The sequence below is a fragment of the Watersipora subatra genome, chromosome 9 (genome assembly GCF_963576615.1).
Source record: "Watersipora subatra chromosome 9, tzWatSuba1.1, whole genome shotgun sequence".
Taxonomy (NCBI): Eukaryota; Metazoa; Bryozoa; class Gymnolaemata; order Cheilostomatida; family Watersiporidae; genus Watersipora; species Watersipora subatra.
In genome coordinates, this window is record NC_088716.1 from 10,912,420 (window position 1) to 10,927,690 (window position 15,271).

Below are 15,271 nucleotides of genomic sequence, written 5' to 3' on the forward strand. Positions count from 1 at the left end.
TTTTACTAGAATTAATTTGTACTGCTGGTTGATTCAGCTTGGCTGGTTTTGGAGACAAAGTAAGTCAGTACTGGTGCTGCTAAATTCAAATAACAACAGTCACTGTTCTCATAGATCAAGAGTGCCAGTTACATGGAACAAACCTTTTTAGTAACTGCAATCCTTACCATTATCACTAGAGCAAGTTTTTTACAATTAAGTAAACTTTTGTTAGTTGATAAGAATGTTTTAAAACACAAAAAACATCCTGAACATCAAAGGTACATTTTTTCTAAAAGGTTGAAAGTCAATATTTCAGTTTTTTCTTTGTCAATAAAAGTTTCCCCTAATTATAGCTGACTATAAGACCCCAAATCCTAATCTGTATGTTTTCTTAATAATATGATTACCTAGTTTTCTTATCATCAGGTTTCCGAATAAAGAGAAAGAACCAGAAAGATGGCATACTTGGTGGACTGTTTCCAGGCGGCAGGAGATCCCCAGCAAAAATGCAACTCTATGTAGTGCCCACTTCAAGGAGTCTATGATCGATAAAACTGGTCAAACACGACGACTCAAGCAAGGGGCGATGCCAACCTTTGACTTAGTTGATATACCAACTCGTCTAAAGGTTTGTGGTGAATTATTTTTAATTGTAGGTTTTTTATAATGTTTTGTGCTTTTTTGTCATAGGTAATAAGTTGACTTCTTTCAAACTTTGGTTTGCGTCAGGATGTGTCAGGTTTGATGTTAGTTGTCGCAGCCTTACTTAACTTGATTCGTTTTAAATTGTAGTCAAATACAAATTCTGAAATAGGCTTGTTTGTTTTTTCAAGAAACAAGGATTAAAATGTTATTGTAGAAGCGTTCAGCTACTTCCAGAGTCACCACCACTAGCAAGAAGGCATGCATCAGGAATGTGTATGTTACAATTTCTATTTCCATAATTCATATCCATATTATTTCCATAACATTTCCCTATTTCATTTCTATATTATTTCCATTTCCATAATCCATTTCCATAATTCATTTCCATATTATTTCCATTTCCATAATTCATTTCTATTTCCATAATTCATTTCCATAACATTTCCATAATTCATTTCCATATTATTTCCATAACATTTCCATAATTCATTTCATATTATTTCCATAACATTTCCATATTACTTCCATAACATTTCCCTATTTTATTTCCATAACATTTCCATAATTCATTTCCATACCATTTCCATAATTCATTCCCATATTATTTCCATATGATTTTCATTTATATACCATTTCCATAATTCGTTTTCATATTATTTCCATAACATTTCCCTATTTCATTTCCATATTATTTCCATTTCCATAATTCATTTCCGTTTCCATAATTCATTTCCATATTATGTCCATTTCCTTAATTCATTTCCATTTCCATAATTCATTTCCATTTCCATAATTCATTTCCATTTCCATAATTCATTTCCATAATTCATTTCCATATTATTTCCATAACATTTCCATAATTCATTTTCATATTATTTCCATAACATTTTCATATTACTTCCATAACATTTCCCTATTTCATTTCCATAACATTTCCATAATTCATTTCCATATTATTTCCATATGATTTTCATTTATATACCATTTCCATAATTTGTTTTCATATTATTTCCATAACATTTCCTTAATTCATTTTCATATTATTTCCATAACATTCCCATATTATTTCCATAACATTTCCCTATTTCATTTCTATACCACTTCCATAATTCATTTCCATATTATTTACATTTCCATATGATTTCCATTTACATACCATCCCCATAATTCCCTGATGATTGCAACAAGATTTCTTGCTGCCTGAAACCATTGGTAGTAGCAAAGTTGAATAAATTTTAACTAAATACTTTATATATGGGATATACATACATGTTTGGTAATAATGAAATATTACAATGACAGGAAATGAAACTATTTCTAGGACATACATGTCACACGTACATCACAAGTATTCGTTCATATCACATTCTATTTATTCATTCTGACAACAGCGTATGGACATAAGAGCCTCAGATGTTTTATCTTTTAACCTACACCCGTCTGGTCTAAAAATTTTGCCTGCAACACTGAACAAACGTTCTACAGGTCCACTAGATGCAGGGCCAGCCAAAAATCTTTGAGCTAGTTTTGCCATGTTTGGTAGCCTGAGAGAATTTTGAGCCTTAGGTAAGAGGGCAACTGTCTTCTGAAAGGAGCTCTTCTGTTTTGTATCTTTCAAATTCAACCTCAAAGGTTGACTTGCAACAAAATTCACATTACAGTTATTTGGTATCAAAATATTCACCATGTCTTACTCTGTTGTGTTGTAGGTGCCAAATATGTAGAAATGTGATTACAAGCTCTTAAAAGCTCAAAAATGAAAACCCACCGTAGATTGGAATCTCTTTATTTCGATGACGTAGCCACGAAATTTGGTTATCGTCTTGTCACGTATGTTCTCACGTGAATTGAAAGGCCAATAAAAAGCTCAATATAAAACTTATCGTGGTACTAGTTTATGACAAACACTTCGGGTTTTACCGAAGACCCCGTATCAAATATAGATCTGCTCGCTACTTTACAGTTTTGTTTCGGCATTATTCAATTGTCAAGTCGTAATCTGATCATGTGACCCAATACTTCGCAAATAATTTTTGCAGCACTTTTCGATTATCACAGGTGACCAACAGGCTCGTCATGATTATCAGACAATGATATGTACTCCTTCGAGCTAAGGTTAAAAAGTTTAACGATTTTTTTATGGTAAGTTATAAGATATCAGTGCTAAAAGTGACAGCATTACAATGACGATAAAACAGACGCGTAAGAACAATAGACATGGTTCTATTGAATGCGTGAAGTATATTTGTGAAAGTATTTCGACGAGTAAGGTTGCAAGAAAGTGTAAACGGAAACCATCTCTCACAACTACATCACATTGGAGCCGTTTTGGAAAGGGAATCTAAACTACGGCGGTCTCGTGTGGCTGCGATTTTCTGTTCGTTGTTGAGCTTTTAAGACCTTGTAATCACCTTTCCACATATTTGGCACCTACAACACAACAGATTATGACATGGTGAATCCTTTCATATTAAATAACGGTAATGTGAATTTTGTTGCAAGTCAACCTTTAAGCCTAGTCTCGGAACCACATGATGAGTTCACTGAACCAGTTTTTTTCCCTCATTGCTGTAAACAGAGGTTTCTTTCATTTTAGACTTGGTTCACCACTATCATTGCTTACCTCGATCTCTCAATAACAAGTTAGTTCTACTATGTCGAAGAGCCTATTTACCACAGAAGGCTCAACAAGCGTTATCTTAAAACGAGGATCTAAAAAGGTTGCAAACTCGTTTTCATCTAGGCCGAGATATTTTGTTAAACGTTTGTTAATTGAATCTCTCAAGCTACCTACCAGCTGGCTGTTAACAGAATCTGCTAAATCAGATAATGAGGATTTTTGCTGTTCAACACAAGGAATGACCAGGCTAGCTGTGACAGAGTTTTCTGCCTGCAGTAAGTTAGTGAAGACTTCAAAAGGCGTTAGTATCATTATTAGCTCTTGAATAAGATCACGGTCAGTTCCAGTTAGCAAGGTTCCAGCACTAGCTTCAGCGAGTTTATTTTCTGATACTTTCAGAATTGACCTTAGTATGTTGAGCTGGGAATTCCACCTTGTTGCGTTTAATGCTTGTAGTCTAAGTTGTCCAACGTCATTCTCTAACAGCTCAGATGCATGTATCGACATTCTCACTGATCTGACAATACGAGCAGTCTTCGCCAAAACCTTTGCATAGGGCGAAGTTGCAGCTTCACTCAGTCCATCTTTGATGCAACGCTGAAGGGTATGTGTTAAGCATGACTGATGCTGTCTGTCTATTGAAATGGCCATCGGTTCTAAAGTTGACGAGGATTTATCTTCACCGTCACTTGTTTGTTCGATAACCTCACACGTGTCATCTCCATCTTCTTCCTCTGATGTTGGCTCCTCTGGCATGTCGATATTCAAATCAACAGTGACTTTGCTCACGGACGGTAAACTGAACCCTTTAACTATATTGCTGGCATTACCTGTCACCACGGACTGCACTTTGTCCTGCAGACCACGTTCTCGAATTATCTCATTAAACACACGACAAATGTTTTCTCTGAAGCGTCTGCAAGCCAGCATAGCAGAGTTCAGTTTCCAATCTGTGGTAATCCAGTGCACTGTGACAACCAAATACGCACACATCTGCCTACTGCTCCACAGGTCTGCATTCGCACAGACAGACTTCACACTCTCACACGAGGCTTTCAGAGAAATGTTTAGTGTTTGTGCTGTTTGAGATATTCTAAACCTATCTCTTGAGGCAATCTTATAGGTTCACAAGTGTGAATAAGTTGTTTTAAATTGGTGGATTGAATTGTCTCAAGAGGAGGCAAATCACACGCGACCCAGTCATCAATGCGCTCGTCAATCTCTTTCTGCGTTCTGTGGGATTTACCAAACTTTTTAAGATTGGCATGAGCTTCACTCTCCACTAAGTAGCTTGTGATTGTATGGTTAGTAACTTTGCTAGTTGAGGCAGATGGTTTTGCAATCGCTTTTGTATATATCTCCTAATGCTTAGCCTGAAAGTATATTTTGCATTTCATAGTTTAGAAATTTTTTATATACAATGCATATAATATTTTGGATCAACACAAGCGCTAGCTACAAAACTGGCAAAGTCTCGCTGAGTAACAAGTCGAAAACCAAATTTCAAAATGAGAATCACAAACAAGCAAAACAGATAGTGTCTTTTGCAAAAAAAACATCTCTTATTGACAGTGGCGACCGTGACAATAGTATTTTTGCATTTTTATATGAGCTGAGTTGAAAAATCCTATAATTTGATATAAAACTAGTATAATAATTATACATTTAATATATTCACTATATATTAAATATAGTTTAATATAAATATTTATATATAAAAAAATTATGTATGTGTGTGTCCGATAACATAGGACACGATTTCCTGAAACTGCAAGATCACGCGTTTCCCAGGGGCCACAAACTACATTAGACTTTTAACAGGAACAACACCAAAGTCAGCTACAGTTGCATGGGAAGTTTGCAGAAGCACATAGATGGAGACAACAAAAGCATTCTGTCTAGTAATGGAACAAATGACATATATGCATGTACATGTATCCTATCTGTACATACCATACATGATGAAAATATTCGTTGGTTATAAAAATTCGCGATTTTGCGAACAGTCAATTCCGCGAATTATTAAATTCTGTGAATAATTAGTTCTATTTTTAATCACAAGGGAGAATAACTACTGCATCAAATTAAAAACTAGTCGCTATGCTAGTTTTTAATATAAATACTAAACGTAGTTGAGTTCCAAAACATTTTTAAAATCATTGCCTGAGCTTTGAGCTAACACCATTGCCAATGCATCACATTTATTTACAAAATTATTCAAGGTTGTCACAAGATATGCAGAATGGCGTCATCGCGAAAATAGCCACTAGGCAGAAGTACTAAACGTAGCCGAGTTCCAAAACTTTTTTAAAATCATCGCCGGGCTTCGAGTTTTATTGCCATTGCATCAAACTTTACAAAATTATTCAAGGTTTTCACAAGTTAATCGGCATGGCTTCGTCATCGCAAAAATCTCTCCTAGTCTTTTTACATCGAAATCAACTCCATCAATCTCTAATACCGAAGTTGAGGACGATCATGATTCTGATCTGAAAATTATGGTATGTACTTGATTTGCAGTGCAGATACGTTTTTCCATAATTAACTGCGTTAGTTAATTATTTTGTTTAAAAACTGATCGCTTTCATTAAATACTGCAGCTATTGTTTTTGTACTTCCTTAACACTCATTAATTTTTTTTTCTTTAATGTGTTTACTGCAGATTGAGAATAAAACAAACTACTCTGATTACGAAAACTAGAGACAAGTAGTAATATTCATCAAGGCAGGAATATTGGCAGAGAAGCAACCAGTCAACCTAGACCCTTTCATCGACAACAACTCCTTGATATCGCTGCAGCGAACATGATTATATTATATATTTTATTTCATGTATAGATATATTATAATTTATTACAAACTTGAGTGTACAAATAAAATATTTTAAATACAAATAAAATTTTACAAACGATGAATGGAGTAAGTATAAACAGTTTAGTCCATATGGCGGTTGTGTAGCAATAAAATTAAACTGGTACTCTTCATAAGTGAATACTAGCGTGTAAATGTGCTCTCTGACTAGTTATTTTGGTAATAGCAGCTCTGTCGTTGTTGTGGTGAAGTGTTGTTTTATACATGTAACTTTACGTAAGGTTGTCATGCTAACTAAGTGCTGCTAACCTTGACCTGTGGAGACATGCACATGGGACACGATCTAGCGAGCACGTTTCTTTAGTATTGTACACGTTTTGGCTGTGAACTAATTAGATTATTGGGAGTGCAATAAAATAATAACGATGAGTTAGCTGATTGTTTATGTATATTAAATGTCCAACAGTTTAACCACAAGCTATTTCCGCAATAAAAATGGCGACACTGAAGTTATCGAATGTAATTTCAAGACATGAGGATTCACAAACGAGTGGAGATTTTGCTGACTGGCTAGAGAAAGTTGAACTGGTAGCAAAGATACAGAAAATCGACGATTTAACAGCATTCTTGCCTTTGTTTCTGAATGGGCCAGCATTTGCTGTTTATAAGCAGTTGGGAGATGAAATTAAAAATGATTACGCGAAGCTGAAGCCTGCGATGCACCAGGCGTTTGGTGTCAATTGTTATGCTGCTTACGACCAGCTTCAGAGACGCGTCCTACAAGAAGGTGAGATGGTAGAGGTGTATCTATCTGATTTGAGAAAGCTGGTTAATCTAATTGGACAGACAGACGCTGACCCCTTGCTGAAATGTGCATTTATGACTGGCCTTCCATTGGACATATCTGCTCAACTGAAATCGATAGCTTCGGTAGAAACCCTGGAGTTGACTGATTTGGTCGCTCGCACCAGACTGATGTTGTCCAGTAGATCAGGTAGTCAAGCCTGTGCTGTGGGCTACAGCCAATATGGACACAAGCCAAAATTAAGTTGTTATATATGCGGAGGTTCTCATCTCGTCCGAGACTGTTCACATAAAAGGGGGGTGAAACCCAATAGTGGTGCTAATCCCCGAAAATTCCGAGCATGCTATATCTGTGGTGATCAGTCCCACATAGTGAAAAGTTGCCCCCAGAAACTTGTGCCAAAACAGGGTCAGACGGAAAACATGGAAGGGGGAGCATCAGCACTGGATGCTTCCCCCAGTCAACAATAGCTGACAAGGTGTTACCATTTACCACTATCATATCAAAAAATCAAAGGCCACTAAAAGCTTTAGTTGATTCGGGGTGTCAGAAATTGGTGGTTACTAAAAAGATGTGTGCAGATAATGACATTGTTGCATTAGGACCACCATGAATTGTGACAATGCTAAATGGCGAGAAGACACTGTACATTGGTGAGACAGATGTAGACCTATTTGTTGATAGACTGGAGGTAACAAATAGGTGCCTGGTAGCACCAGCGCTGGTGTGTAGCGCTCATGTTATCTTGAGAATGGATATTATCACTAAGATGAGAGGCGTGTTGATTGGTAAAGACAGCAGCGTGACCTGGGGCTATCAATGTTGTGCAGCTGGAATGGTGACCTCAGGTAGAGACGGAGCTCTGAGAGTTAAAGACACTGATTTTACAGCTGTATTTGATTGTGAAAAGTGGGTCGCAGAGTGGAGATGGAAGGATGGAGAACCAGAGTTGAGAAATCCGTGTCCAGAATATTGTTTCCAAAAAACAGCGAGAGGAGTTCTGTAACGAGGTAGAGCGATGGATAGAAGATGGTTGGTTGCAGGCGTATGATAGTAGTGTGCATGGAAATATTAGTGGCATAATACCTCTGATGGCGGCGGCACAGCCTAATAAACGAAAGAAAGTGCGACCAGTGATGGACTATCGAGAACTTAACTAGCATGTTAGGAGTTTTCCAGGTCAAGACACTGCTGTGTGCCAGGAAAAGCTGAGAGCTTGGAGAAAGGGAAAAGGCAAGGCTTCTCTTCTAGATCTGAAAAAAGCCTATCACCAGGTTCACATCGCAGATGAGCTAAAAAGGTTTCAAGCTGTAAAGTACAAGGGGAGGTTAAATGTGATGACTAGGATGGGTTTTGGACTGAATGTTGCCCCCAAGATCATGTCGAAAATAGTGAGTGCAGTCCTTGCTTTGGATGAAGAAGTGAAGGAGGGGACAGATCATTACACTGATAATATATGGGTTAACAAGGAAGTAGCATCATCAGAGAGGGTGCAGAAACACCTGCTCAGTTATGGACTGGTGACCAAAAATCTAGAGAATCTCGCAAACACTTCGAGTGCTCGGTCTTTGTGTTGTATCTGGGCCTACAGCAAAGTTAGAATGGAAGCGAGACGGGCTGTTACCTGATCCGAAGAATGCATCTACCAAGAGAGACTTGTTCTCTGTTTGTGGCAAGCTAACCGGCCATTATCCTGTAGCAGGCTAGTTGCGAGTGGCCTGCAGTTACATAAAACGCCAGACGAATGCGATTCAGTGGAATGATTTATTGCCCTCTTACGTTACATCACTAGTTGAAGAGTTGACTCAGAGACTTGACAATCATGATCCTGTGAAGGGAACATAGAGTGTGATGTGTGACAAAGAAGCTGTGATATGGTGTGATGCCAGTAGCATAGCTATAGGGTGTGCACTGCAGATAGATAAGGATATAGTTGAAGGTGCGTCATGGCTACGGAAGGATGATGATGTGTCCCACATTAACATTTCAGAATTAAAAGCTGTGATTAAAGGTATAAATTTGATGCTGCACTTGGGGCTGAGGAGAGCCGAAGTAGTTACTGACTCTGCTAGTCCGCATGCGTGGCTGAAGTCAATACTAGAAGGCACCAAGCGTTCGAAGGTTAGTAGATTAAGTGAAATGGTTATTAGGAGAAGGCTCGGGACCATAGCACAGATCATTGCTGATTATCAGCAAGATGTTCATGTAACTCTGGTGCCCTTGGAGAGGAACTTAGCAGACAAACTAATACGGGTGCCACAGAAGTGGCTGAAGGGGTCAAAGGTGTGCCTGAATGTGTTGTTTGATGACAGTGAAGGGAGAGATATGAAATCAGTGGTGATTAAAAATTATGAACGACATCACCTCGGGATTGACCGAACTCTGTACTTGGTACAGAAAATGACAGGAGTTGCGATCACACGTGATGTAGTAGAACAAGTGGTTAACGCATGTCAGAAATGTAGAAGTATTGATCCACACCCAGTGCGCTGGGAACATGGGCAGCTGTCTGTGAGCACAGTATGGTTTCGACTGGCAGTAGATGTTGCCTTTGTGGCAGGAAGATCATATTTAACACTTGTTGATTGCGGTCCCAGTCGATATGCTATATGGATGCCACTGCAGAATGAAACAGCAGATGCAGTGACAAAGCAGCTAATGAGAGTGTTTCATGATAGAGGAGCGCCTGAAGAGTTATTGATGGATAACGGGCCATGCTTCTCAAGCACTCGGACTAAAGAGTTCCTGCAGAGGTGGGGAGTCGTGCCAGTGTATTGTTGTGCATACAGGCACTCAGGGAACGGTATCGTAGAAAGAAATCATCGAACAATCAAACGGATGGTTGCGCGCTCTGGAGAATCGGTAGAAGCCATGGTATATTGGTACAATGTCTCTCCTAATTCAGACGGCACGGTATCGATGCAAGCCCTGTTTCAGTATGAGACCAAGCTACCAGGTGCGAGCAAGACAGATGTGGGGCCAAGGAGCGCAAAATATAACCCTTTCAAAGTGGGAGACATGGTTTTTGTCAAACCTAGAAATGCTAGATGTAACTCCCCATGGAAGATTGGACATGTCACAAATATTGTCGGTGAACATACTCTGTAAGTGAATGGTGTGAATCGACATGTTGCTGATGTAAGATGCGCTGATGGTGAGATATGTAGCTCCGAAAATGATGTGGTGCAGACGCGATGTGGTGCTGGAGGCATTGAAATTGAGTTCCATATTGACAATCCGGTAGCAGATGTTGATGATATCGACAATGACAATCACATGAGACCAGTTCGGGATAGAAGGCATCCCCCAAACTGGCAGATTATCAACTAAGTGCTGCTAACCTTGACCTGTGGAGACATGCGCATGGGACACGATCTAGCGAGCACGTTTCTTTAGTATTGTACACGTTTTGGCTGTGAACTAATTGGATTATTGGGAGTGCAATAAAATAATAACGACAAGTTAGCTGATAGTTTATGTATATTAAAGTGCCAACAGTTTAACCACAGCTGTCACTGTCTTGGGTAAATGTTAAAGGCGATTCTCTCGCTACTACATAACTGGTAAGGAAGTTATCATCAGAACTCTCCTCGTGGCTTACTATTGCAAAGTTCTGCCGGTTGGCCAAAGATTTGTGCTCGTAAAAGCGTTTTTGTTCCTTTTTAAAACAGGTATATTCTCCTCGTTAGCAGCTGCGGTCACTTCTACCTCAATTTCAAGACCTCCCTGAATGATTGGTGATCTTCTAAGAATGACATCTACCACCCTTACATTCATTGTGCTGCTGTGTATGGTGAAAAATCTCTCTCTCATACTAAAACAAATAATGAAGCGGTAGGGATGTAAAACATAAATATTGCGTTTTACCGAAGAACCAAAGTAAAATTCAACTAATTTAGTAAATGTGAAAAACTCATTACTTACCACAAATTGTTGGTTCATCAAAGGCCTCCAAATCTATGAATATTCGGGAAAACCTCTGAGCGCAGCAAAAAATTTATAGCTTAGCACCATCGACCTGTACATGTAATTGTAAGCTAAATAGAAAACGAAACACGCAATGTGCGCATGCGTAGGGTTAATTCTATTGCTTGACGTAATAGAGTTAACTCTTCATAGAGAGTGACAGTAATCAGCCGCGAATAACTTAATCCTCGAATATGCATGAAAAGGCAGTTTTCGCGAAATATAACTCCGCGAATAAATTCATCCTGTAGGGTAATATATAATGAGTAAAAACAAAACATTCAATGTAATCCAAATTAAACCTAATTTGACATACCTTCAGGTGTGTAGATAAATTGTTCTTCGTTTTATTGGTTACTTTGAAGTTCTTTGTACAGTGGTATAAACATTACTGTGTATGTTCCAGAAGTGTCAACAGGAAATGTATAATGGTCGCTGTAATTTACCAGTGTTCGATGTCCCATGTTTAAAACATATGCTGAAAACAGAAGTGTGTGTACGTATGTGTGTGCGCTTGTGTGTCAAATGAGTGTGTGTGCCATCGTCAATTCCTTCCGAATATGTGATTTATTTATTTATGCATAATATGAATAAATAAATATTTAAATAAATAATACACTTTAAATATTCTTTCATTTAAGTACACACCTATATAGACATATTAGCCAGTATAACTTGCCTCTGTTTATATCTTGGATTACGTGTATGTTACAATTTCCATAATTCATTTCCATATTAGGCTATTTCCATTTTCATAACATTTCCATAAGTCAATTTCATATTATTTCCATAATTCATTTCCATATTATTTCCATTTCCATAATTGATTCCCATATAATTTCCATTTCCATAATTCATTTCCATATTATTTCCATAATTCATTTCCATATTATTTTCATTGCCATAATTCATTTCCAAAACATTTCTATAATTCATTTCCATATTATTTTCAATTCCATATTTCTAAAATAAAATTTCCATTTCCATAAAATTATGGAAATGAATATGGAAAAGTAAACATTTCCATAATATGTTTAGCGATCCCTGGCATGCATGAAAGTTGATGACGAAACAGAGTGTGTTTGATAGTGATTGTTCCGTTTCTGTTTCTCAGCTGTATAATTTTTGAGTTTATTTATTTGGGTTACACTTTTAACCAGTTCGGGTCCCTGGCATTAGGGTTTGGGGTTAGATTAGCAATTCCAATTATACCCTTAAAGGTTGACTTGCAACAAAATTTACATTACCATTATTTGATATGAAAAGATTCACCATGTCTTACTCTGTTGTGTTGTATGTGCAAAATATATGGAAAGGTGATTACAAGCTCTTAGAAGCTCAAAAACGAACAGAAAATCGCAGCCACACGAGACTGCCGTAATTTGGATTCCCTTTCCAAAACGGCTCCAATGTGATGTAGTTGTGAAAGATGGTTTCTGTTTACACTTTCTTGCAACCTTATTCGTCGAAATATTTTTACAAATATACTTCACGCATTCAATAAAACTATGTCTATTGTTCTTACGCGTCTGTTTTCTCGTCATCGTAATGCGGTCACTTTTAGCACTGATATCTTATAACTTACCGTAAAAATTTGTTTAATTTTTTAGACTTAGCTTGAAGGATTACATATCATTGTCTTATAATCATGACGAGCCTGTTTTTTATTTGTGTTAATCGAAAAGTGCTGCAGAAATTATTTGCCAAGTATTGGGTCACATGATCAGATTACGACTTGCCGATTACACCAGGCCGAAACAAAACTGTAAAGTAGCGAGCATCTATATTTGATACAGGGTCTTTGGTAAAACCCGAAGTGTTTGTCATAAACTAGTACTATGATAAATTTTATATTGAGCTTTGTATTGGCCTTGCAATTCACACGAGAGCATACGTGACAAGACGATAACCAAATTTCGTGGCTACGTCATCGAAATAAAGAGATTCCAATCTATGGTGGCTTTTCGTTTTTGAGCTTTTAAAAGCTTGTAATCACATTTCCACATATTTGGCACCTACAACACAACAGAGTAAGACATGGTGAATCTTTTGATACCAAATAACTGTAATGTGAATTTTGTTGCAAGTCAACCTGACTTTTGACTTGCAACAGAATTCATCTTACAATTATTGGATATCAACTGATTCACCATATCTTCCTCTGCTGTGTTGCATGTTCAAAATATGTGGAAATGTGATTAAAAGCTCTTAAAAGCTCAAAAATGAACAGTTTATCGCAGCCATTACGAAAACGTCGTAGATTGGAATCCATTTCCAAAGCGGCTCAAATTTTGAACAAAGTTGGACAAAATCAAAGTTGCAGGAGATGGCTTCTGTTTACACTTTCATGCAACCTCATTCGTCGAATATTTTCACAAATATACTTCACGCATTCAATAAAACCATTGTTATTGTCCTTGCGCGTTTATTTCATCATAATTGTAAAGCTGTCATTTGAGCACTGATATCTTAAAACCTATTGTAAAAACATGTTTAATTTTTTAACCTTAGCTCGAAGAAGTGCATATCATGCTCTGATGAGCATGAAGAGCCTGTTGGTCACTTGCGATAGTCGAGAAATGCTGCAGAAACTGTTCGCGCGATTTGCCAAAATTATGGGTCACATGATCAAATTACGACTAGATGATTAGATCATTATGAAGCGATACGGTGAAGTAGTGAGCATCTATATGTGATACGGGCTTTTCGGTAGAGCCCGAAGTATTTGTCATAAACTAGTGCTCAGAGACATTTTATATCGAGCCTTTTATTGACCTTTAATTTCATGTGATATCGGCACATGTCTAAACAATAATCAAACTGTTAGAGTACGTCAGCCAAATAAAGAGATTCCAAACTACGGAGTTTTTATGATGGCTGCGATTAACTGTTCGTTTTTGAGCTTTTAAGAGCTTGTAGTCACATTTCCACATATTTTGCACCTACAACACAGCAGAGTAAGACATGGCAAATCTTCTGATACCAAATACCTGTAATGTGAATTTTGTTGCAAGTAAACTTTTAATCTAGTGGAAACATCTGTTGATAAGAAATTCAAATTCTATACAGAGTTGTCTGCCTTTTGTTCAAACCATGCCAATAGCCATTTACAACAAAAACTTATAGCCTATGAATCTGTAGATCTTTAGCTAGCGTGACTTTGATATATAGATTGAATGAATCAATAGATCTTTAGTTTGACTTTGATATATAGGTTGGTTAAAAAATTGGGGATGGATAAAAGCATCCACAAGCTCATTGTGTACAATGTAGCTAGGTTACTATAAAGGGAGCGTGACTGTGCAGCATGGTTCAAGATGGCGCTCAAATTGTAACACTGATAAATGATCTTGACCATTTTGCGGGTAGTATAATTTAGTGCTCCTATCCCTCTCTTCGGTAATGATCGTTGTTGGAAATCACGGTTATTTGTGGCTGCTCCGTTTAAAATCTTTGGCGTATTATTTTGCGTTATGATGGTTTAAAATCACGCAGCCTCACAAATAAGTCGCCAACCTTATTTATATCCTCATTTGGTTAATTGCCAATAACATATAGGTGTACTGGTTTGCATACAGTCATTGTCACTCAAACATATTTTGGTAAGTCGAAATCGATTTGTATAAAAGACAAATAGTTGAGTTCTCAAATGTTAGCTGCCAATGCCACTTTCCACCTCATGAGATCGAGTACGACACAAGGTGTCTTTATAGCGATATATAAAGTTTATTGAAAATGTTATTTAGAGCACATCAGATACCAAAAGTAAAATTGACGACTGACAGTTTACTGTAACAATAGAATTATAATACGTACGACCAGTCGTATCTATATTGAACTAAACAAAGACAAAAGTTTATATATTCAACCAAACTTTATCTATATTCACGTTCGTTAACAATCGGCACTACGAACTATTGGAATGCATCCTATTTTTTATATATTTTACTATGTACAAATAATGTTTCGTTTCCTATTTTCGTCTTAACGTAAAAAAATGGTCGCTCACTAGAATAAGTCTGCGATTTTTAGTTTCGTACCTATATTCCTGAAATTTAGCAGGGAAACAGTTCCAACATCGACAAGTCCGAACCTAGACAAGTCCCAATCTCGACAGAGGTTGGTTCGAATCTAGACAAAGGTTGGTCCGAACATCGACAAAGGCTGATGCAGTTTTACAATAATTTAATCTTCAACAAATAATAAATGTCTTTTTGTAGTTATATCCTCACTTCAAAAAATAAAAATCAAAGCTACTCACTGACGTTTAGGTTTCAAATAAAACATTTTGCTAGCATAACAGTCAACCATATTTATGATTATTACTTGTTTTAGCATTCGTTCTATATTTAGGTTGGGCAAAATATTGTTAGGCCTACATAAGCTGGGGAGTGCTGCATCAAATGGATCACAAGATATTTTTGCGCAAATAAATCTTTTAC

At 37.2% G+C, this 15,271-nt stretch overlaps 1 protein-coding gene across 6 annotated transcripts in view; it reads left to right on the top strand.

Moving 5' to 3' along the window:
• Positions 1–15,271, top strand: part of LOC137403550 (THAP domain-containing protein 5-like) — a 290,272-nt gene that overhangs the window by 258,973 nt on the left and 16,028 nt on the right. For all 6 annotated transcript variants that reach the window (XM_068089502.1, XM_068089496.1, XM_068089497.1 and 3 more), the window contains 2 exons: positions 409–610; positions 842–900. In XM_068089502.1, coding sequence (XP_067945603.1) covers positions 524–610; positions 842–900 — 146 coding nt within the window. In that variant the 5' untranslated portion in view covers positions 409–523. The remainder of the gene's footprint in view (positions 1–408; positions 611–841; positions 901–15,271) is intronic.